Source organism: Schistocerca serialis, chromosome 8, assembly GCF_023864345.2.
Source record: "Schistocerca serialis cubense isolate TAMUIC-IGC-003099 chromosome 8, iqSchSeri2.2, whole genome shotgun sequence".
NCBI lineage: Eukaryota > Metazoa > Arthropoda > Insecta > Orthoptera > Acrididae > Schistocerca > Schistocerca serialis.
The window spans coordinates 307,182,548-307,205,960 of record NC_064645.1 but is presented as its reverse complement, the minus strand read 5'-3'; the positions used below and the strand labels follow the sequence as shown (position 1 = coordinate 307,205,960).

The 23,413-nt window shown below is 37.5% G+C and overlaps 1 protein-coding gene across 1 annotated transcript in view; it reads left to right on the top strand.

Moving 5' to 3' along the window:
* The window catches only part of LOC126416326 (partitioning defective protein 6), a 137,802-nt gene extending 126,202 nt beyond the window's left edge, over positions 1–11,600 (top strand). Inside the window, exons 3-6 of the mRNA XM_050083992.1 lie at positions 170–297; positions 1,600–1,866; positions 4,380–4,685; positions 8,398–11,600. Coding sequence (XP_049939949.1) covers positions 170–297; positions 1,600–1,866; positions 4,380–4,670 — 686 coding nt within the window. The 3' untranslated portion in view covers positions 4,671–4,685; positions 8,398–11,600. The remainder of the gene's footprint in view (positions 1–169; positions 298–1,599; positions 1,867–4,379; positions 4,686–8,397) is intronic.
* The last annotated feature ends 11,813 nt before the right edge of the window (positions 11,601–23,413 follow it).

The following is a 23,413-nucleotide window of genomic DNA, read 5'->3' as shown; positions in this document are numbered from 1 at the left end:
AATACATCAATTGTACAGCCATAAAATGTTGTAATTGTTTTCAGTTAAATTTACTCTCTCTGATGCAGATCATGTCAGTAATAAATATAGTAGTAGAAACAGAAAAAGAAAAATTGGGGAGGACTGTTACATAATTAACATTCCTTGTACAATCTTTGAACTGTTGCAGGAGAAAGTCTGGAAGAATTAAATGGTTATGGGACATACAAACCAAGAAACCTGATTTCCACCATTCTTGGTACTCCCAGCAAACCCAAGACTCATCTTGCCATCTCTAACCCGCATGATTTCAGGCAGGTGTGTAACAGTTGCAGAGATATCTAACTAAAAATAGATAAATAAATTATTGGAAATCAAAGTTAACAATATTTGAGAGATTTTAGCATGTGTACTTACTAAGAACTACTTTTGGAGATTCACTTCAGATTCCTTTTCTGCTTGTAATGTATCTCAGAATCTTTGAAATAACTGTCCCTTCCCTTAGTTGTTTGTACATATCCTTTTTCCTGTTTTTTTCCTAACTTTTTATCAAGAAGTCTTAATAGTATTCCAGGCACTGGAGATCAAGCTTTTTTTCTTTATGTTTTGAATCTTCCAGCACTAGTCTATTTATTATGGTTTTTCCAGAATGTTAAATGATAAAATGCAGTATAATGTAATGAACAAATCTTGATTGTGGATGTGTCAGTTACCATTCATGATATAACTTTTGTAACTACTAAGCATTTACTTGTGTCAAAAACAAAATTTAGAGTCATAGTCACATTATAACACTTGTACTACATGTTGAACATGTATTATATTTTAATACTCAATATAAAAATGACTGTGTAACGGGTAGAGCTCTAGACTCCACTCATGTAGGTCCTAGATTTTAACCTGGGCAGAGGTGAGAATTTAGAATTTTTCTTGCTCCATCTCTCCAGAACAGCTGCTGGTTCACTCAGTCTTCTACCAAATGAGTACCAGGGTGTTTTGCCTGGGGTAAAAGTTGGCTGGGGTGAGGGACATGCCACCCCTCCCCATCCTAGTGCCATGGAAAATAGGAAGGCTGGACTCTTCCTGCAGACAGGACAGTAGTCCAGTCATGGGCATTTACCAAGGACTTTACTTTTTACCTTTTGCTAGGTATAAAATATTTAACTATCAGTGATGCACGTCTCTCTCAATACTGAATTTGAAAGCTATATAAAATGCTATAACTCTAAGTTCAGTTTCAATTTTTTTGCCACTGATCTTACATTTTTGTTATATAATCTGCGTTTACATTTTTTGCTATACACACCTTCTGTAAAATTCCAAGATTTATGTAAATTTATATGTGGAGCTTTTAACTGCAGATAATAGTTATCTGAGATGACGAATTTATTTTGTGTATAAATAAGTTTATGGTTAAGGGTACTGGAAATATAAATTTTCAGTGAATCTATAACCTTTGTATGTACTGCAATTAGGCACAGAAGAACTGAATCATGAAAATACATAATGCCTTGCCAAAATAACACAGCATTACAATAAAACAAGATTTAGGCAATATATGTCAGAGTCTCACATCTATGTTTTAATGTTTTCTGAAAATGGTGACGAAATACGTTACAGGTGTCTGCAATCATTGATGTGGATGTAGTCCCAGCAACATATCGCAGAGTCCGGCTGCTGAAGCATGGCTCCGATAAGCCACTTGGTTTTTACATTCGTGATGGCACGTCTGTGCGAGTAACTCCCCAAGGGCTTGAGAAAGTACCTGGAATATTCATTTCACGCCTCGTACCAGGCGGCCTTGCTGAGAGTACAGGACTTCTTGCTGTCAATGATGAGGTGCTTGAGGTCAATGGTATTGAAGTCAATGGGAAGACTTTAGACCAGGTGTGTATACTTAAATTTTCTGATCATTAAGTTTCTTCAATGTTAATCCTTTCTAAGGCCATGAATTATAACAGTTTTGCCTCTTCGTCTGTGCTTTGTTTTATTTGGGAGTGATTCTTTGTGAAGTGGTGAAGCTGATTTAATATAACATTTCATGTGCTACTCTCTGTTGAGTCATGGCAAAGACTTGTTTCATTACAGCACAGTTTGTGTCCAGTACCTTATTTTGTCCATGTGATTATTTATTATTTGAGAAAAAGCTATTTTATCTGAGCAAAAATATGAGATAAAATGTCTGGCCAGTACATTCATGCAGGTATTAGTGTTTTGTTCTGTTGATAGCCACATATGTGCTAACAATAAATCTGTAAAACTGTCATGTCTGCTTGTCTGCACTCATGTTTCCAAAACTACTAGATAATTTTCATTGGGTTTTCACAGGTAACTAGAGCATAGGATGTGGCACCGTATGCATTTTGTTTCATCAAAATTGAACCAAGGAAAAAAAAAATATTTGAAAGTTTTATCCGTACTAATGTCATAAATCGTAAAATAGCTCTGTCGTGTTTTCGTGATTAATCTGCTGAACAGATTTTGATTGTATTTGGTAAGGACGTAGCTTCAACCCTGGGGAAGAGCATGGGATACTTTAGAAAGTGTAGTTCAATATCCTTATTGATTGAAGGTTCTTATATGAATTACTCTTTCAGGAAGCTATTTACTCTTTAACTTTTTATCTTTATCATATTTGTAAAAAAGCTTTTATTGGTTGACATATGCTACGTGATATGATTCAAAGTAATGAATACAATGCTTATACAATCTTCAGTGTGTTTAATCCATACCTGGACACTATTTGTCGCATACTGAACATGTTGTATAACGTATAACTACTTCAGTAGCATGATGTTTGGATGAGCACTTCTGCCCTTGCTCTTCTGTACATACTGCTTGTCACTAACACTGCATACACTGATGCATTGTGCACTGAGGGGGGAGAGTGGGGCACATATTTTGACCTACGCTTACGCAAACGGGCAGACAGGTGAGAACAGCTGATGTTATTGCACATACAGTAGCTTACTTAATGACTATCAGTCATCATAACAAAACTACCAATGTGAGTGCAGCTGCGGGTAACAGCTAGTATAAAAATAAGTGATGACACCATCCTAGCTTTCAGAATTGTTCAGTAGGTCCCTCCCATTCTGGAGACTGCATGATCAGTCCTCCTTTTTCACATTATCCAACCTATCCATTTCTCCTGCTCAAGGAAGGAACTGACATTCTGAAAAGCTAGGATAGTGTCGTCTTTACTTTTATATAACAGTTGAATTTTGCTTTGATACCTTATCTCTAAGGAAAGTATCCTGGAACCATTGTTAAAATGGTATATGAAAGTGGGGAAGTAATCTGTAATTATTTCCTCCCGCATAGATTCTCCAACTATAAGGGTTGTCAACAAATTAAAGACTGTTTTCATTTTAAAAACCAAGAAAATTTAATTTGTGCGAAATTTGTACCTCACATTGTTCATGCATGGCTACACTGTTTTTCTGTGTAGTCGCCAGCAAGTTCGATGCACCTCTCGAGTTCAGAAATGAGAGTCTTGACCCCTTTGTCAAAAAATCTCCCACCTTGGTCTGCAATCAACTTGACAACTCTACCTGGGCCTCCTCATTGGCCGAGAAGAGTTTTCTGGACTGTTTCATCACCTGTAATGATTCCCTTTCAAAACCGTCCAAAAATTTCTGAGCACTCTCCATATGATTATCCTTATGAACCATTTTCAGCACCCAACAAGTGCACACCTCCGTGTATCCCAGTTTTTTATTTAAAAGGTTTGGATCATTGATTTTCTGACTTCTGGAATCAAAATTGTGAGGTCCTGGACTGTCAGATGGTAGTGTTAATGAAGTTTAGCCTCATTTTTCTCAAACGACACACAATCAATTGAAGACCTCCTTCCCCTTTCATCCATGTCATGCACACTGGTTCTTCTGCTCGAGAACTCAGTACACTGCTTGCTAACATTACACAGTTTAATCATAGTACCACAAATGGCAGTCAGAGAATGATGAGTTTCTACTTCGCATTAACAAAGCAAATAACTACATGCATCTGACATTTTGTGCGAGACGGCAGCAGACTGTCCATCTCTAACAGCAGCCACAGCCAGACTGAATAGACTACCAAGCCACACGACCATCTGTTGTGGATAGGGAAGCCCGCGCTACAAGCTAGTGTTGCCAATTAGTGAAAAATTTCATCCATACCGCCGCAAATAACAAATGGCCTTCAGTTCTTGGACAACACTAGTAAACAGATAGTATACAACTCCTATGTCAAATCATCTCAGTGTTCTTCTCTAGCCTGCTGTATATATTTTTTATTCTCCCCCTTTCTTGTTCTTTCTGTGTCCCCATGAAGGTGTTATATCTTACTGCATGTAACTTAGTCTCATTAGTGCTGTTAAAGGTTTATGTAACAGAACTGTAATTCTTGTCTTTCAGGTCACAGATATGATGGTAGCGAACAGCTCAAATCTGATAATCACAGTAAAACCTGCAAATCAGCGTACGGTGGCAGCTCCTCGGCGTGGTTCTTTTTCGAGAAATTCTCAGTTATCATCAGGCAGCCAACAGTCAACAGCCACAACCGGGTCAGATGATGATCGATATGACCAGGATGAGATTGTGGATATGACGGGTGGCATGTCACTAGAAGGCGATGACATAGATGGAACCCATCACCAAACACATTCTCAGGGATTACGTCCAGATGATGGTGTTCTTCACCTTTGACTTTCTGCCTGTAAGGTAAGAATATGTTCAATTTTAGACTGAGCAATTACTCACTTTGTCCTTTTGATAGGAATGTATGTAATAGTTTTGCATCTGTGACACTGCTGAGCAGAATCACAAAAAGGTATTATTGTGTTACCAGAATAAATTTAGGGATATAAATCTTTGCCCTTATTTGAACAATTTTTAGGGTCTGGTTGTAAATGGAATTCTTCTACTTCAAAAAACAAGTAACAGATGTTGTGAGCAGTTGAAGTCATACAGTAGACCTTGTTCAGACATTTAAATGGTGATTTACAGTGGAGTACAGAAACAACATCGATCTTGATTATGACGGGGTTTTCTGAATCCAAGGAGCATCTTACTGCATTATTTTAGCACTGAAATTATTATCCATCTGTGACAGCCTGTCAATTCGGTGATGTGATGGCGTTATCACCAATCACCCTGAAGGTCAGAGAAAGAGACAGTTTCCCTTTGCATGTTGCAATTGAGGAAATTAAAATGATTATTGTATCATCAAAATAAATGATGCATTGAACAAATCCTACAAATGTAGATAATAGTGTTCATGTGACAACTCTTTATCCAGTGTCAGTGTTACCATGAAATTTTGTGGTACAACCTGAGCATATTGTACTAAGTAAGAAACCTGGCAGGATTCATTTGGAAACAAAGGCAGTGTGCTCAGTTTTAATCAGATAGCAGAAACCTGATACTGAAAAGAATAATGCTTGAGTGCAGATCCATCCAGCTGCTGTCAATTTATTTATGGAGTTCTTTGAACACTGGGTGCTAAAGGTGACCAGTAAAAGGCCAGCGAAGTGGCACCGCTATGTGGATGATATCTTTGTAATATGGACTTAACAGTGAAGAAGGGCTGAACATCTTCTTGGTACATCTCAATGGTATTAACCCAAAGATACAGTTTCTGATTGAGAAAGTGAGCAATCATCTACTTAATTTTTCTGATGTATGTGTAATTAAATGTGTGGTGGGATTCTGGGCCACAAGGTATACAGATAAGACACACACACACACCGGTCAATATCTCCACAAGGAATCAAACCATCGTCCTAGACAAAGAAAAGTGTCATTAAAACAGGCAACAAAATTTTGTGAGCCAGTGAATTTGCAGGATGAATTAAATTACTTAGCATCAGATTTCAAGAGAAATGGATATGCTAGTAATGAGATTGATTGAGCACTCCATCAAAGAAAAGAAGTCGAAAGTATTGAGCGACAATGGCTGCCATCTGGAAACAATTTTTCTCCCTTCCATTAATAAAATTATGGATGGCATCAGGAATGTTTTTGACCAAGTATGGAGACAAAATGATTTTACACCCACCAAGAAGATTAATGAATATTTAAGAACCGAAAAAGTTGCACAGCACCCCCCCCCCCCCCCCCTCCCACAACACATGGGCTGTATAAAACCCTGTGCAGTTGCAGTCAAGTATATATTGGAACCATAAAAAGAAGCATAAACACCTGCATAGTTGAACACAAAAGGAACTATTGTGTAGTACATACTGAAAAATAAGCTGTAGCAAAACACATTTTTTTGAGGTGGTAACCACAAAATAAAATTCAGTGAGACGAATGCTTTAGCAAGGACATCGCATTATCGTGCATGCATGTATAGAGAAGCAATAGAAATTCATAAACACCATAATTATTTTAGTAGTAAAGACGGTCTAAAGTTAGGTAAAATATTGATGTTGACTTTGTGCTGATAGAATGACATCAATTACTTTGAATCAAGACTGCATTGACCAGGGCCTCTCAGATGGTAAGTTTTACCTGAATCAGGCGCTAGCTGTGAAAGCCTACGTACTACCAGCGTGTGTCTGAATTCATCTACATCTACATGGTTACTCTGCAAATCGCACTTAAGTGCGTGACAAAGGGTTCATTGAACCATCTTCACAATAATTCTATTATATTTTTATGATGATCATTTTTCCCTATGTAGGTCAACATCAATAAAATATTTTTGCTTTCAGACCAGAAAGTTGGTGATGGAAATTTCAGGAGAGGATCCCACGGTAATGAGAAACGCCTTTGTTTTAATTATGTCCATCCCAGTTCGTGTATCATGTGCATGATACTCTCACCCTATTTCTTGATGATACAAAATGTGCTGCCCTTCCTCGAGCTTTCTCGGTGTACTCCATTAACCCTATCTGGTAAGAATCCCACATTACGCTGCAGTACTCCAAAAGAGGACGGACAAATGTCAGTGGCAGGATCTCGGACTGTCAGAACTGTGGTTTATTGTTTAATAATATTGCCACTTGTTTCATGACCCATACCTAAATGCAGATATGATATTGGTGGGTTCAGAAGGGCCATACTCAATGTCACACAGATCACAGTGGGTCTGTGCTGTTTGTCCAGGCAATTATTTGCTCTTTCAGCTGTGCACAATATACAGCCACATCACATTCCTTGAGCCAGGATGTGAGCTAGTTTGCAGCAAGATAAGTATTGACATAGACAGTGTGATGTCTGGAGCACCATAGACTGTCAGCGCAGTGGCCACGTTGGGGTTTCCCTTGATGTGCACAGACAGAGCTGCACCCAGTGGCAACACTGTACATAGGAGTGGCATGATGTCATCTTTTCGGGCAAGAAAATTTAGAATTATACAAAAATATTTGCTGCTTTTTGAAAATTGGTGCTGATCATTGCTGTGTTCGATAGAGCCAAAGTCAATATGGGTTTAAAAATTGGACTTCTAGTGTAATTTTTCAACATTTCTACTGGCTTCTTCTAAACCAAATGTGAATATCAAGTTTTTAGGGTACTTTTTACAATAATATATTTTGTACTTGATTATAGACTATCAAAAACCACCCGCACAATAGGCAAAGTCTGTTTTCTCAAAGGTATAGTTCCTCATTTAGTTACACTCCAGGAGTGCATATTTTCCCTATACCAAAGTCAGTGTTGCATTTGTGTCATTCTAATACTGAGAAACACAGTGGTGTGTAAGGCTCATTTAAGTCCTGCCACAGTCACAAGGAATACTTGCTTCGACTTGTCATTAACAAGCATCAGCTATCATCAAATATTGTAGACACTTGAATCATTATTGTACCTAATGGTGTGTTGTATGAAAGTCTGCAGTGCACTCATTGTAACCCCACCAACAGTTATGTCTTCTTTCATTTTGATTGCTGCTTTGCCAGTGATCACTGAGACAGTATACTATTAACATAATTTTCAATTAGAAAAAACATAAAGGATCACAGAATCATTTATTAAAATGACTGATTTTTGCACGTTTAAATGGCCATCTTTAGATTATGAGCACCACTTGGCTGGAGCTGGCTGCATGGCCAACAGCTGTGTGTGATCATAACTGTTACCGTTACTGTTGGAACCTCACACAGCTGTTTACAAAGCTGCCAGCTCCAGCTAAATGATACTCATAATCTGAATATGGCTGTTTAAATGTCCTGAAGCATGACATTTTAATAAATGATTCTGCGATCTTGACTGTTTTTTTCTAATTGAACATAAAGAACAGATTACTGTTACCTCACTACCATGTTAGTTAAAATAAAAACATAATGTCTTGCATGCGCGCATCCACTCACACTCACACGCGCGTGCACGTGCACACATGCGCGGGTGCACACACAATTGCAATAATAATAATAATCATCATCTACATAATATTTGTTAGTGTATAGCACTTGTATTTTTATCTTTGTAGGTGATTGCCAGAAAGGTGACTGCAGGTGACTGACTGCTTCTGATGGCTGTGCAATGTATAAGTGCTCGAAGTGAATTGAAATGAACATGTCACCAGCCTTTACAAGCATACCAGAAACAAGGTTTGCTCTCAGCGTGTACATAGCTGACCCACAGCCAAATATGGCTTTGGGCACAACTTTTTTACTGCTGTCCTTTATTTATCGCCTTGCATTCCGTTTTATCTAGTATTTTTAGATATCTATTGTGTATTTTATTTTTGTGTAACTTTATTAAGTAAAACAAAAGTAAGTACTCATGATGGTTATGTACATGACTGGCAGTCACTATCAAATATCCTGCAGGTGTTGTTTCTAAATACTTCATTTGTGTCCTGTTCCCTTCTGTGAAGTTGGAACATCTCAGCAACAATAACACCACCACGACACTCAGCATCTTCCTGGTTGTAGTAAGCTAGTGATTTTTTTTCTTTTTTTAAATCCCTGACCTCCATCATACCTAGGAAGATATAAATGGTTCATAAAATATTTCTTTGGCAATTTCCTGTTGCTTAAGAAAGAAACATAAAAAATTTGAAATATTGCTGGCAGCCTCTGATTGATTGATTAGGGCAAATCAGAGAGATGGATTCATTTTTGATGCTGGCATTTCTAAATCGATAAGTGCTGAGATTATCTGACATAATAGTCTTTTTGAAAAGGTATTTAGTGTCAATATTATCCTTCCAGGCACCTGACTGGTGCGCCTATTGAATAATTCCATCCTATGAAATTAAAATAGATTTTATAAAAAGACTTTTAATGAACTTGTGTGTGTAAGATGTTATTTTCTCATAGAAGATCATTTACTTGTTAAAAAATGAAACATTTCTAAAGTATATCTATAATATTTTTGTATGTAGTAGTCTATTGCAAGCAGTATGTTAATATTTCAGAGTATTATTGTTGCAATATGTAGTGTCTTTAAATATGATAAATTTAAACAGATGATGTTATTTATGAACTTAACAGTTCACTCATTGTAAGTACAGCAGTTTGTTTCAGTGTGTGTGCATTAATTGTTGATTTCTTGTGCAAAGTTCAGTAAGAACTGTTATTTTTTAATCTAAAGAGGTTTTATTCTAACCAAATTACTGAAAAATACAAATATAGAGGTTAATATTGGCTTTAGAATGTAGTGTTATTGAAACCACTTCGTCTTCAGCAAACAGTTAGTATTATTTGCTACAATGATATAAATTATTAAACTGGCAAAGCAAATCTGAACTAACCATTAAGAAATTTGTTGTTCTTGTACTTGCAAATTGAATCACAAGTTAGTACATCAACCCACTGCGGGTTACTGCCTTACTAGAGGCCTACAGTGCAGAATGCACACTGACTGATCTGTATCCATCCAGAATTACCAATAGTCATCCGTCCCATCGATTTTAAATAGTGTATGTAGTACATGCAGACTTAAAGGTGGCACTACTTATATTTGGCTTTACTGTACTATCATCATGAAATATTCTGATGCTTTAAATAAATGTGTATTGTGTGATAATAGTGAATATACATCTGAACAACTGCTGTTCCCTAAGCTCAAACAACAATGGACCTGTAGTGTGCATTTAAAGATTAAATTTACTGGAACAATACAGAATAAATGTAAAAGCAAATGCTGTGTAGCAAGTTTCCCTGCCTTTCTTCTTTGTTGTGAAACATTGTACCTTTGAAATAAGCCTGGAGGATGCTGCGGCAGAAGTTTTAGAAGTATGATGTTGTCTTCCTCAATTCTGATTGTTTGTACAGACATTTTGATCTTTGCCTTTTAAATGGTGTTTTTACATCACATCTAGTCCTGCTAGGAGCTGCAATACTGTATGTTCCAGCAGTCTTAAAGAAACTGCCTCATCTGTAATGTGAGTTGATGTAGTATTGGAGGTACTTGACACTGTTCTGTGGTTGTATTTGGCTGCACATATAAGGTTCACTAAGGGCACGAAGATTGTACATGTGCCATTCCAATGTTATCCCTGGTAAGACACACATTTTCATTTGTACAACAGCTTAAACAGCAATGGTTTATATCACTGGTTCTTATAGATATTCTGTGTGTGTTGAAGACATTATCACATCTTGTTTTAAAGCAATAATATTTACTGTGTTTACAGAAAACGGCAGTCTTTGCATCCATTATTTCAGCAGAATTTGTTGCTATCTCAAAAATAATTACATAATGTGTTAAGTTATTATGTATACAGATTCAGGCTTGAAAGAATTGCAGGTATTATCTTGTGTTGTAGGCATTTTTATTGCAGTATTAAGGAAGCTGTAAGAGATGAAAAGCAGCCTGGTGTTTGTGTAACCATCTGACACACTGTGGCAGTTGAATACATTTAATAATATTACACATTTATATGAGACAGGTGCAGATCCATTAAATAAAATAAAAGCAGGTGGTAGCTTCTCTGTTGTCAGTCATTGTACTGAATGTCACTGTTACCCATTGCCTTAAATCTTCTAGCAAAATTTTCTTAAAATGTATCAATAAACTATGACCATCAGTAGAGAAGCTTCATCTGAAACATTTGTTTTATTACTAATTTGTTTGAAATAATCAGTCTCATCAAACTATTGTCTCCTATCAAAGTTATAGACTATATTTAAGTACAGTTGTGATGAACTGATGCACCATTCAAAATAAATTGCTGACAGAATACTGAGTAGCGTTTGTTAGCATGTTGAAGACCTACTCTGCCAGCTTGCAGAATAAAAGTGTGACCAGTGTGATAACAGTGGCTGTTAATGGAGAAACATGCAGTTTGGGGAGCTATTTCTTTCTTTTTAGTGCAGAAAGGAAAATCCAAACAAAAAATAAAAGGCAATGTTTTAGCACTGTCAATCTGAAGCACTCCAAATTTGATGGTAAAGTAATTCTTACTTATGTTTGCATGTGTTGTTCATTGAAAATGCTGTCACCTCAGTGATTCAGCAACATTTATCTGAGAGCTTCAGATTAATTGTTTGTTTTGCAGAGTTGTTCCTTCACAACAAACAATACAGATGTACTTAAGTATTTTTGTGACATTCCAAAAGTAGTCAATAACTGTGGTGAATGTAATGTTTTTATTATTTTGGAATATAACATTTAAAAGGCAGCTGGCATTTGTGTACTGATGTACTTGTGTGTGTGTGTGTGTGTGTGTGTGTGTGTGTGTGTAAAGAAGCAACCAACCAACATTAAAAAAGTGTAAAATTTATAAGTTCATCTATGAACTGTTGAATGTGTCTATTTACAATGTATATGCCTTTGCTATTCCAAATCAAAATGAAGATACAGAAATGTACATTTTTACTTGTCAATAAAATTTACATGAATTTCTGTACTCTATGGACATGTTTATTTATTTAATGAACCAATTATAGATGCTATTTTACTTTCCATATTGAGAGATATTAATTTTGGAGTTGTAATTGCAGTTTTGAAGCTCAAAATGCATATGTGAATTAGGATGGGCATACTTTTATGTACATGCTGAGCGGAAAATAAATATGAGGTCATACTGGTTATGGACATTGAGCACAATTTGTTACACACTTTTTGAACCAGAAAAACCAGCTTCATTGTCAATATCTCTGTGTAGAAAATATTGCTTGTGTAGACTCGATTTTCACAGGATGAAATAGAGTGGCACTAAATGAGAATTACATGTTGGATGTATGTAAGACAGTTCTACCTATTTTGCAACAACACTGTTGATAATTAAACTGGTATAAGGAACAGTTTTCTGTAATCACATTTCTAGTAGTTCGTTTAGACAACCCTCATTCCTTGTCTTCCCTACTACTGCCTTTGCTTAGTCCACAGAGTAGGAAATTGTGGTATCAGATAGTTAAACATTATGCTTTAATCCATACATTCTTTGGGTAAGTATGGAAATACTAGCTGCCTTCTCACTCTTTGTAATATTCACATGAAGTCTGGCATTTGCATAATATGGCAAAGCTAAGATGATAAACTGTATAATCTGATGATGTGAAGAGATAAATGATTAAATCTTACTAAAGGGGGAAAAAAAGAAAAGAAAATTTGGATTTAATTATCAGAGTGTTATGTTTCACTTCATAGGAAGAGACAAAGCAGCATGTTGTAGGTCAAGGAGCAAAGAGTCCTTGCTTCATGTGGTATGACTTGAAATTCAGTGATACTAATATTCATATACTTAAAGTATTTTTAAATGAACAGTTTCAGAGAGAATTCCACCAAGCAGAAACAATGAATTATTGGGAACCAATAGGTAAATAACTGAAAAAATGCACTAGTTTCAGACCATAAGTTACTGTGTAGTTACAGCTTGGAACCAAGCAGTCAAGACTTAGAGTTGTATTAATGTCTCAATAATCTCCAGTTTATTTGACTGCATTGGAATGTAACTTAATTCAGAAGTTTTGACGAGAAATTTGGGTGATTTACAACTCGCCTGGTGAAATCAATAAAAATTCCAGCAGCATCGACATGGGAGGAATCTGCAGAAATTTATTGAAGAAGAGGCAAGATTCCATATTTGCCATTTTTTTTATATAGCTGATTAGTTCAATGTGCAAACATGTTGGCCCCAAGAAATAGTTATCCAGTCAATATTTCTTGATGGTAGGTTACTGTCGTGCCTTAAAGGTAAGCATATTTCATTACTATATCCAAAGTAAATCTTTTCATGTTATTAATATGGCTCAGTTCAGCCAAGTTGTAAAAGCTAAGGACTGAACCAAAAATGGTCCTCAACTTCCTGGTTTCACACAATATTGTGTAGCTGAACTACAGAACCTTTCTGTAGCACATTAAGGGCTATAAAACTTAGTGACAAAATAAACATGGGGTAGTCTTATTTAAGCAGTGCTCTATAAAATTTGACATCCACCAAGCTTTCAAACCAAAGCCAAAACTGCCACCACAACAACTAGAAATAAGTGAGAAGTCTGAAATTAGTAAAAAGTCTACCCCAGACTCCAGGAGATCCTGTGAGAATCAATGGTGCAGAATGTAATTTGGTTGCTTTTATTTTATTTTTATTTGGTCAAATCTCTCAAGCATTTCACAAGGCACTGTCTGAATTGGCCAACTCATACAAATACCTCAATGTAACACTTTGTAGGAATGTGAAAAGGAATGATCACATAGGTTCAGTTGGGGTAAAGCAAGTGCTAGAATTTAGTTTATCAGTAGAATACAGAGAAAATGCAATCAGTCTGCAAATGAGATTCCTTACAGATAACTAGTGCAACCCATTCTAGAATACTGCTCAGACAGACTCTGGTACATACATGTAAACTATCCCGAGAAAGCCTATGTGCAAAGGTCCAAGAACGGGCTTTAAATGATGGCATGATGAATATACTACAACCCTCTATGTATTGTTCTCATAGAAATTGTGGAGACAAGATGAGACTAATTACAGAATCACAGAGACATTTAAACAGTAATTCTTCCTGTGCTCCATAGGTGAATGGAACAGGAAGAAAGCCAATATCTGATACAAGGAGGCAAAGGAAAAATAAAGTGCAGTTGCGTGTTTTCCTTTCAAGAAAATTATTTAAAAGTAGGAATTACACAGGTTTTTAACACAATTTGAATTGTAACTTTTTAATGGCTACTTGCATGTCACCATTTGTCTTCCAAATATTAAAAATACTCCATACTCCCCCCTCCCTTACAGACTACTATACAGGTGCCCTTGCAATGAGACATTCTCTCTGCCATGCACTTCAGTGGTTTGCAGAGTGTAGATGTAGATGAGAGCTCTGTAGATACTTAAGTTTAATATATGAGTAATTCCCAAAGGTGAATAGAATAAACCAATCAAGGAAGTCATACACAAGGGGAGTATGTTGTTAAATAGACACTTCTCTACTGGAAAAAACCTATTGCTTCATGAACTGAGACATAATATGAAGTTTTAATTACATTTCAGCATAAGTAGCAAGTTACAGATCAGTTGCAAATAATCATAGACTTGTAAGATGCAAAGTTAGTAACAAACAAACAGGGGAGTCAGTCAGAAATGTTAGTTCTGAAAATTTATTTAAGAATACACATGTATATCATTTATGCCATAAACAGTGACAAACAACATCAATATATTTAAAAACTAGTGTTACTGAAATCCCAAAATCTGCTTTAATATACAGGGTTATTACAAATGATTGAAACGATTTCACAGCTCTACAATAACTTTATTATTTGAGATATTTTCACAATGCTTTGCACACACATACAAAAACTCAAAAAGTTTTTTTAGGCATTCACAAATGTTCGATACGTGCCACTTTAGTGATTCGGCAGACATCAAGCCGATAATCAAGTTCCTCCCACACTCAGCGCAGCATGTCCCCATCAATGAGTTCGAAAGCATTGTTGATGCGAGCTCGCAGTTCTGGCACGTTTCTTGGTAGAGGAGGTTTAAACACTGAATCTTTCACATAACCCCACAGAAAGAAATCGCATGGGATTAAGTCAGGAGAGCGTGGTGGCCATGACATGAATTGCTGATCATGATCTCCACCACGACCGATCCATCGGTTTTCCAATCTCCTGTTTAAGAAATGCCGAACGTCATGATGGAAGTGTGGTGGAGCACCATCCTGTGGTACGTTTAGCTCCCTGCTTGCTTTATTCGTCGACTTCCGTGGGCTACGCGTGAAACTTGCCCGCACGCGTTCAACTGTTTCTTCGCTCACTGCAGGCCGACCCGTTGATTTCCCCTTACAGAGGCATCCAGAAGCTTTAAACTGCACATACCATCGCCGAATGGAGTTAGCAGTTGGTGGATCTTTGTTGAACTTCGTCCTGAAGTGTCATTGCACTGTTATGACTGACTGATGTGAGTGCATTTCAAGCACGACATACGCTTTCTCGGCTCCTGTCGCCATTTTGTCTCACTGCGCTCTCGAGCGCTCTGGCGGCAGAAACCTGAAGTGCGGCTTCAGCCGAACAAAACTTTGAGTTTTTCTACGTATCTGTAGTGTGTCATGACCATATGTCAATGAATGGAGCTACAGTGAATTTATGAAATCGCTTCAATCATTTGTAATAGCCCTGTATACAGGATGGATAAAAGAGAACTGGCCGCAAAGTAAGCGGGTTGTATGATAAGTCTGGTAAATTTCTATGAAAGAATGCAACAAGTTTGATTATTCCAAGTGTTGTATAAAGAATTTCAGCTGTGTTCAACATGTAGGTCATATTTGACAGTCATTTGAGTTGGTCAGTGTCTTGGCTGCAATTGATTTGGAGAAAACAGTGTCTTGTGCTGCTATTAAATATTTCCATTTGAAGGGTCAGACTGCAGCACAGATCAAAACAGAATTGGATGAGATCACATGGACTCTATACCATCACGGAAGACCATTTAATTTTGAATTAATGAATTTAAACCTGGTCGGACAAGCATCGAAGACAAAGCATGCTCTGGCCATCCAACTGAGATCACCAATTATGAAATCGCTGACAATATCCACATTATGGCAATGTGAGAGCACCATATAAAAATGTGTGACCTTGCCCAGACTGTAGACATATCAAGCGAGTGAGTATAATGTCCTGCATGGAGAATTGGCTGTGAAGAAGCCATGTGCAAGTGGGTGCCGTGATTGCTTATACTTACTTGACCAAAAGCTCATCCGGAACAACATTCAAGCACAATGTCTGATGATGTTTTGTCGCAATACCCAAAACTTTTGGTGCTGATTTGTGACTGTTGGTAAAATCTGGATCCCGAGTCAAAACAGCAGCCAAAACAATGGATAAAGGCTGGTGAAAATGCACTGAAGAAGGTAAGAACCATTCTGTCAGCTTGTAATGGCATGGCCACTGTTGTTCAGGATTCCCAAGGAATAATCCTCATAGATTACCTGGAAAATTGCAGAACTATAACTGCACCCTATTATGCTTTACTGCTGAATCATTTTAAACTTGTGTTGACTGGGGTGGGATGTAAAAAAAAGTGCTCATTCACCAGGATAATGCACCATAACACATCAATGATAACAATGTCAAAAATGGGCTTTGAATTGGTTCCTCATCCACCCTGTTCACCAGATTTAAACCAGAATGCCCTCTTTGTTGTCCCTAAAGCAAAACTTTCGTTTGCTGGTAAGAAATTCTCACCAAAAAGAAAGTGATAATAGCAGCCAACAAGTATTTTTCAGAATTGGACAGAACCTATTTTTCTGATGGGATGAAAAAGCTGAAGGGTTGCTGGACCAAGTAGGTATCCTTCAAAGAAGACTGTTGAGGAGTAAGGTAAGTTGTTTATGAAGCAAACTTTTTTTTTCCTGTTTTTACCGATCTTATCAAACAATCTTTACATTTCACACATCTTAAAATAGACAAGCAAACTTATATCAACCTCCTCCTCAGGCAGATTATGAAAGATGGATTGTGTATCTTAAGATGCATGAAATATTGTCTGCGCCAGTTTTATTTTGTCCACACTATGTGTTTACTGACAGCTAGTTTTGGTCAGGTGGCCTCTTCAAGTCCCCTATATGTGAATAAAAATGTATAAGAAGATATTAAATGCCAGAGCAGTTTCACCATAACTATTTGGCCGGGTAGTCTCTCCTACATTTTTATTCTTATATAGCTTTGCTCTACATTTATTGTGCAATAGTTGTTGTTCCTTAATAAGTTTCTTTATAGAGACTGTATACCATGGAGGGTCTCTCCATCATGAACTGTTCTACAGGTAAATATCTGACCAGTGGTTGATCAGCTAATTTTCTATGTTTGCTTTCACACACTGTAACAGTTGGAGCGCACTCACACCAGTAGTTACCTCCACCAGACACCTGTCTAGTTGCTGAAAGTGAGTAGATAGAAGTGTATGTTGTGCTGAATTGGTTCAAATTAAAGTACTTAAAGCAAAATGCTATTGATCACTAGGTCTGAATAAATCACTGGAGTCAGTGCTATTGGGATCAAGTTCTATTACTGAAATGAACAACAGAGTAGGTGCTGCTGAACATTCGAATCTGAAAGTTATCAGTGACAGTATTACTAAAGAAGCGAAACAAATGGATGCTGACTTTCCTAAGCTGGTACCAGATCAGGCCCAAAAACAAACACTACCCCTACAAAACAACAATGGCATGTTCAACATACGAGGACCTATATGTTTACCCTGTTAATGTGGAACATTGTGAGTCAGTACAGACTTTTGGTTATCCTTCCACAATAACTGCAGACTTGGTAAGTGGGTGTGCTAGTACGGCCATGCGTTAACATGAGCACATGTGAGACCATAAATTTTGTCAAAAGCAAGAGCAAGAATGTGGGTCTGTGGCAAAAAATGCAGACTGTAAGCAGAAACATTATTAACATCTCTGGATCTGGTCATGGCAATGTCAAAGAGACTGCAACTGGATAACTTGCCAAGTCATTGATTAAAATTATTTGAAATGAAGGGTGTGAAGGTGCATATTTAAAATTTAATGATGATGGGCCAAGGTATCATTTGCAATGTAGATGCCAGTCTGACAGAAGAGCAAATATGGCTTGAACAGAATGTTCAGTTTCAGTAACTAGAGTGAGAGAGTTTTACGGAAACGCTGCTGAAAATGTTGGTGATGGAAGGCATCTGTATGAGTACTAATATTTAGGCATAACATTTAGGCAAAATAATGCTTTGCTTTTGTCTTGAGTTATGATGAGAGATTCACAGTAGAGCCATACACAGGTCCCGTGATACTTCCAGTGCCTCCCCTTTTGTTGCACAAAAAACCAGTACCGAAGTCAGCCAAAGTTGTGCCAACACTCTGGTGCCCATGTGAGTGTAATTCTGGCATAGACAGGTCTACTAAAATGTACATATTGCACATAGTGTCATTCACCAACAGACCACACTTGCCCAGTGTACATTAATCAAAAACATGTTAACTAAGTTATGGCATTTAATGACATGTCATTACAGGAAGCCTTTGTGTTAATAGATTATTTGCAGTCATTGCTCCCCCTCCGACCTCCCATTACTGTGCCCACACTGTAGTGGACCCTGCACATCAGAACTTCAGTAACATGACCACTGTTGCCCATTTCAACCAGCCTACACAAATGCTTCCTCATTTGCCACCATGAATATGTAGCGTAACACACCTGCTGGTGATAGACTTGGACAAGCTGTGGCTCTGTGTAGCTGACCACCATCATGGTCCATCCCAGATATTTGGCTCTATTAACTGTGCAAAATCTGAATCTGCCACAATACCACAGGCTAATAACAAAGACGGAAGCTAAAGTGGTACTGGTAAATGTATTTCGTGACATTATTACTGAAAATGTTACAGCTAAAAGAAAACAAATGATGAAATTTATTTTGTTGAACTGAGAATTTAAATACGGCAATAAATAACTTAGGCACCATGGACATGCAGACAACAACTGTGCACTGTGAAATTCCAATTCCAATTCCACTAGAGAAAACAATAAAATCATGTCAAGTTCAAGATTTTTTAGTAATAATTGGCTTAAGCAAGAGCAGTACTTCTATCTATTTCAACGTGTGCAGTATACTACAGGATTGGCCATTCCTCCTTAGCCAAAGCTAGAATGTGTTACACCATTATCAGTCTACATGGTGAGTGTGCTTAATGGAATAATGTTTTGGAATGCTCGCTCTGTAAACAACAAAAACAGTCTCTGTGCATTGTTGAGGGAATGCCATGTAGCTATGTATCTGACGGTCTATGCAATTCCTGAAGCCTGGCTGCAGCCTGGAACATATTTCAACGATTCTGATTACTGCATATATGGATGGGTTTAATGGATATGGAGGCACCAAAATACTTGTTAAGCATGACTTACAGCACACACAAATTGACCTCAGCCGGAAGAAGCAGTGAGTACCACAATACCCTCGAGAACCGTCACAGTGAATACACTTTTGTATACAGGGCTCCCACAGATGAAGTGTGAAAGCATGGGGTTAGGTCAGTTGCAGGAGAAATTTTTTTTTTTTTTAAGTCATCGGTCTTCTGACTGGTTTGCCACAGCCCAAAATGAATTTCTGACCTGTGCCAGCCTTTTCATCTGAGCATAGCAGTCGCAACCTATGTCCTCGCGTCATTTGTTAGATGTATTCCAGTCTCTGTTTTCCCCTAAGATTTTTACCATCTACAGCTCCCTTTAGTACCATGGAAGTTATCCCCTGTTGTCTTAACAGGTGTCCTGTCATTCTGTCCCTTCTTCTTGTCAGTGTATTCCAAATATTCCTTTCCTTGCCGATTCTGCGGAGATCCTCCTCATTGCTTACCTTATCAGTCCATCTTATTTTCAATATTCTTTTGTAGCACTGCATCTCAAATGCTTCAGTTCTCTTCTGTTCCCATTTTCCCACAGTCCATGTTTCACTATCATACAATGCTGTGCTCCAAACATACATTTTCAGAAGTTCATTCCTCAAATCAAAACCTACATTTGATACTAGCAGACTTTTCTTGGCCTGGAATCCCTTTTTGTCAATTTTGGTCTGCTTTTTATCTTCCTCACTCCATCCAACAAGGGTTATTTGCTGCCTATATAGCAGACTTCCTTAACTTTGCCTACTCTGTGATCACCAAATCCGATGATGTTAAGTTCCTCACTGCTCTCGTTTATGGTACTTCTCATTAGTTTCATATTTCTTCGATTTACTCTCAATCCATATTCTGTACCCATTAGACTGTTCATTCCATTCAACAGATTCTGTAATTCTTCTTTAGTTTCACTGACTATAGCAATATCATCAGTGAATCTTGTCACTGATATCCTTTCACTCAGAATTTTATTCCTGCACTAGAATGTTTCTTTTATTTCTGTCACTGCTTCTTTGATGTATAGATTGAATAGTAAGGCCGAAAGACTGCATTCCTGTTTTAAACCATTTGTAACCTGTGCACTTTGTTCTTGGTTCTCACTCTTATTGCTCCCTCTTGGTAGTTGTGCATATTGTGTATTACCTGTCTTTCCCTATAGCTTACCCGTACATTTCTCAGAATTTCTAATGTCATTCACGATTGTTGAATGCTTTTTCCAGGTCAACAAATCCTATGAATGTGTCTTAATTGTTCTTTGTCTTGCTTCCATTATCAACCTCAAGATCAGAATTGTCTCTCTGGTGCCTTTACCTTTCCTAAAACCGAACTGATTGTCATTTACTGCACCCTCAGTTTCATTTTCCATTCTTGTGTATATTATTCTTGTCAGCAACTTGGCTGCGAGATCTGTTAAGCTGATTCTGCAATAATTCTCACATTTGTCAGCTCTTGCTATCTTCGGAACTGTGTGGAAGATGATTTTCCTAAAGTCTCATGGTACATCACCAGTCTTGTACATAATACCCACCAACACGAATAATCATTTTGATGCCACTTCCCCCAGTGATTTTAGCAATTCTGATGAAATGTTATCTATTCCTTTTGCCTTATTCAATCTTTAAGTCTTTCGAAGCTCTTTTAAATTCTCCTCCTAATACTGGATCCCCTATCTCTTCTATGCTGATCCCTGTTTCTTCATCTATCATGTTGTTGCACATTTCTTCCCCATTGCAGAGGCCTTCGATGTACCCTTTTCACCAACCCACTCTCTCCTCTGAATTTAGCAGTGGAATTTCCAATGCACTCATAATGTTACTGCCCTTGCTTTTAATTTCACCAAAGGTTGTTTTGTCTTTTCCATATGCTGAGTCAATTCTTCTGACTTCCTTCTTTTGTTGATCAGCTGAAGTATTTCTTCTGTTACTCATGGTTTCTTCGAAGTTACCTTCTTTGTACCTATGTTTTTCTTCTCAATTTCTGTTATTGCCCATTTTAAAGGTATCATTTCCTTTTCAACTGAACTGCCTGCTGAGTTATTCTTTATTGCAGTGTCTATAGCCTCAGAGAACTCCACGCATACCCCTTCATTCCTTAGTACTTCCGTATCCCACTTCTTTGCATACTGATTCTATATATCTGCTGCTGGGTACCTCTTCCAATCCAGTATCTGATTTCAGAATCCCTACCTGACCATAATGTAATCTAAATGAAATCTTCCCATATCTGCCAGCCTTTTTCACTATTACTAGCATAAATTTATTACTGAACTCAATTAGTCTTTCTCCTCTCTCATTCCTAGTATCAAGCCCATTATTATATTTTTATCTCCCTTTACATACTGAATTATCCATTCAATATCCTTGTATACTTTCTCTATTTCTTCAGCTTCGGCTTGCGCTATATATATAAAAATAAAATCTGAACTATTGTTGTCAGTGTTGGTTTACTGTTGATTCTGATGAGAAAAACCCTATCACCAAACTGTTCACAGTTACTCACTTTCTGCCTTATCTTCCTATTCATAATGAATCCTACTCCTGTTATACCATTTCCTGCTGCTGATGATATTACCCTATACTCATCTGACCAGAAATCCTTGTCTCCTTTCCTTTTCACTTCACTGACCCCTTCTATATCTAGATTAAGCCTTAGAATTTTCCTTTTCAGATTTTCTAGCTACAAACTTCTGACACTCAATGCCCCAGCTCACAGGATGTTATCTTTCCACTGATTAATTAATCTTTTTCTCATGGTCACCTCCCCCTTGGCAGTCCCATCCCAGAGATCCAAATGGGGGAATAGTCTGGGATTTTTTGCCAATGGAGAGATCAGCATGGAATTGTATCAGTTACAGGCCCCATGACCTGTGGAGAAACATTGTAGCTTTAAAGCAGTGGTTTCCATTGCCTTCTGCATCCTCATGCTGTTGGTTTTTGTCAATTCTTCTACCTTCAGGGGCAAGGAGAGAGCCTGAACCTCTGTCTGCTTCTCTACCCTCTTTGACAAGGCTGTTGGCTGAATAAGTGTGACATTTTATGCTGAAAGTCTTTGACTGTCTTTGCTAATGATTTTATTAAAAATTTAAATGGTAATGGAGTTCGAACCAGGGTCTGAGGACATTTTGATTACTAATTAAAGATGCTACCCTAGACCATGGGTGCTCTGCAAGCAGTTTACCATCCAAAATTAATTATTGGGGACTTAAATGCTCAGCATCCAAGCTTGAATAATCTATGTGCTGATAGTCTAGGTAAAACAATAGCTGATGTAATAGACAATGAAAACCTAATAACAATTGGTGATAACTCACTGACTAAAATAAAGCAGCCACTAGATAGGAACAGTATGGTAGACAAATGTTTTGCCACTCCCAGTGTTGCATTGAATCTTACATGAGAGGTTGTTCATGACCCTACTGGGTCGAACCATCTACTTGCAATATCTTCATGTGAACAATGACATGCAAAGGCACAACTGAGTCAAATTATAAATTGAATACATATGAATGGCAAGCTGGATGAGATATATGGAAAAAGAGAGAGAGAAAAGAAATGAGAGTAATGGCTGTAATGGAGGACACCATACAAGACTACGCTAGTTTGTTGCATTTATAGAAGATGCAGCACATTCACTCATCTCTATATATAAACCATACATGCCGCATGAAAAGAAATCCCTTGTGTGATGGGATGACAACTGCAATACAACTGCAAAATCTCAAAGGAAAAAAAAGAGGGAAAGTTTGAAAAACCTAAATAGCTAAATACTATTATATGTTATTTGGGAAAAGATAAAAATGAGATCGGGAGAAAAATTTTATGTTTCGACATACATCATGGTACAAACAACACACAAAATATAGGTTTGTCTGGTTTATGCTGATAGCTCTGCAGTTATGTCCAAAGATGAGTGGCATCACTTAAATCGAGCACTTCCATTCTGGTCATACCCAATTCCTGGGCCTGACAATATCCATTATTAGATGTTACATTGTGTGTCGTCTGATGGGCTAAATCACTTATGTAACATCTTGAAAACATTTGGGTGAGCAGGCCAGTCTACCGCAAGAGGCATGCCTAGTCCTTACATTGAAAGTCACGGCTAAAGAATTACAACATATCAAACTTCTCCCTTTTGCGAACTCAGTTCTTTCAGAGGGATGCAGCAAACTGGATAGATACATAG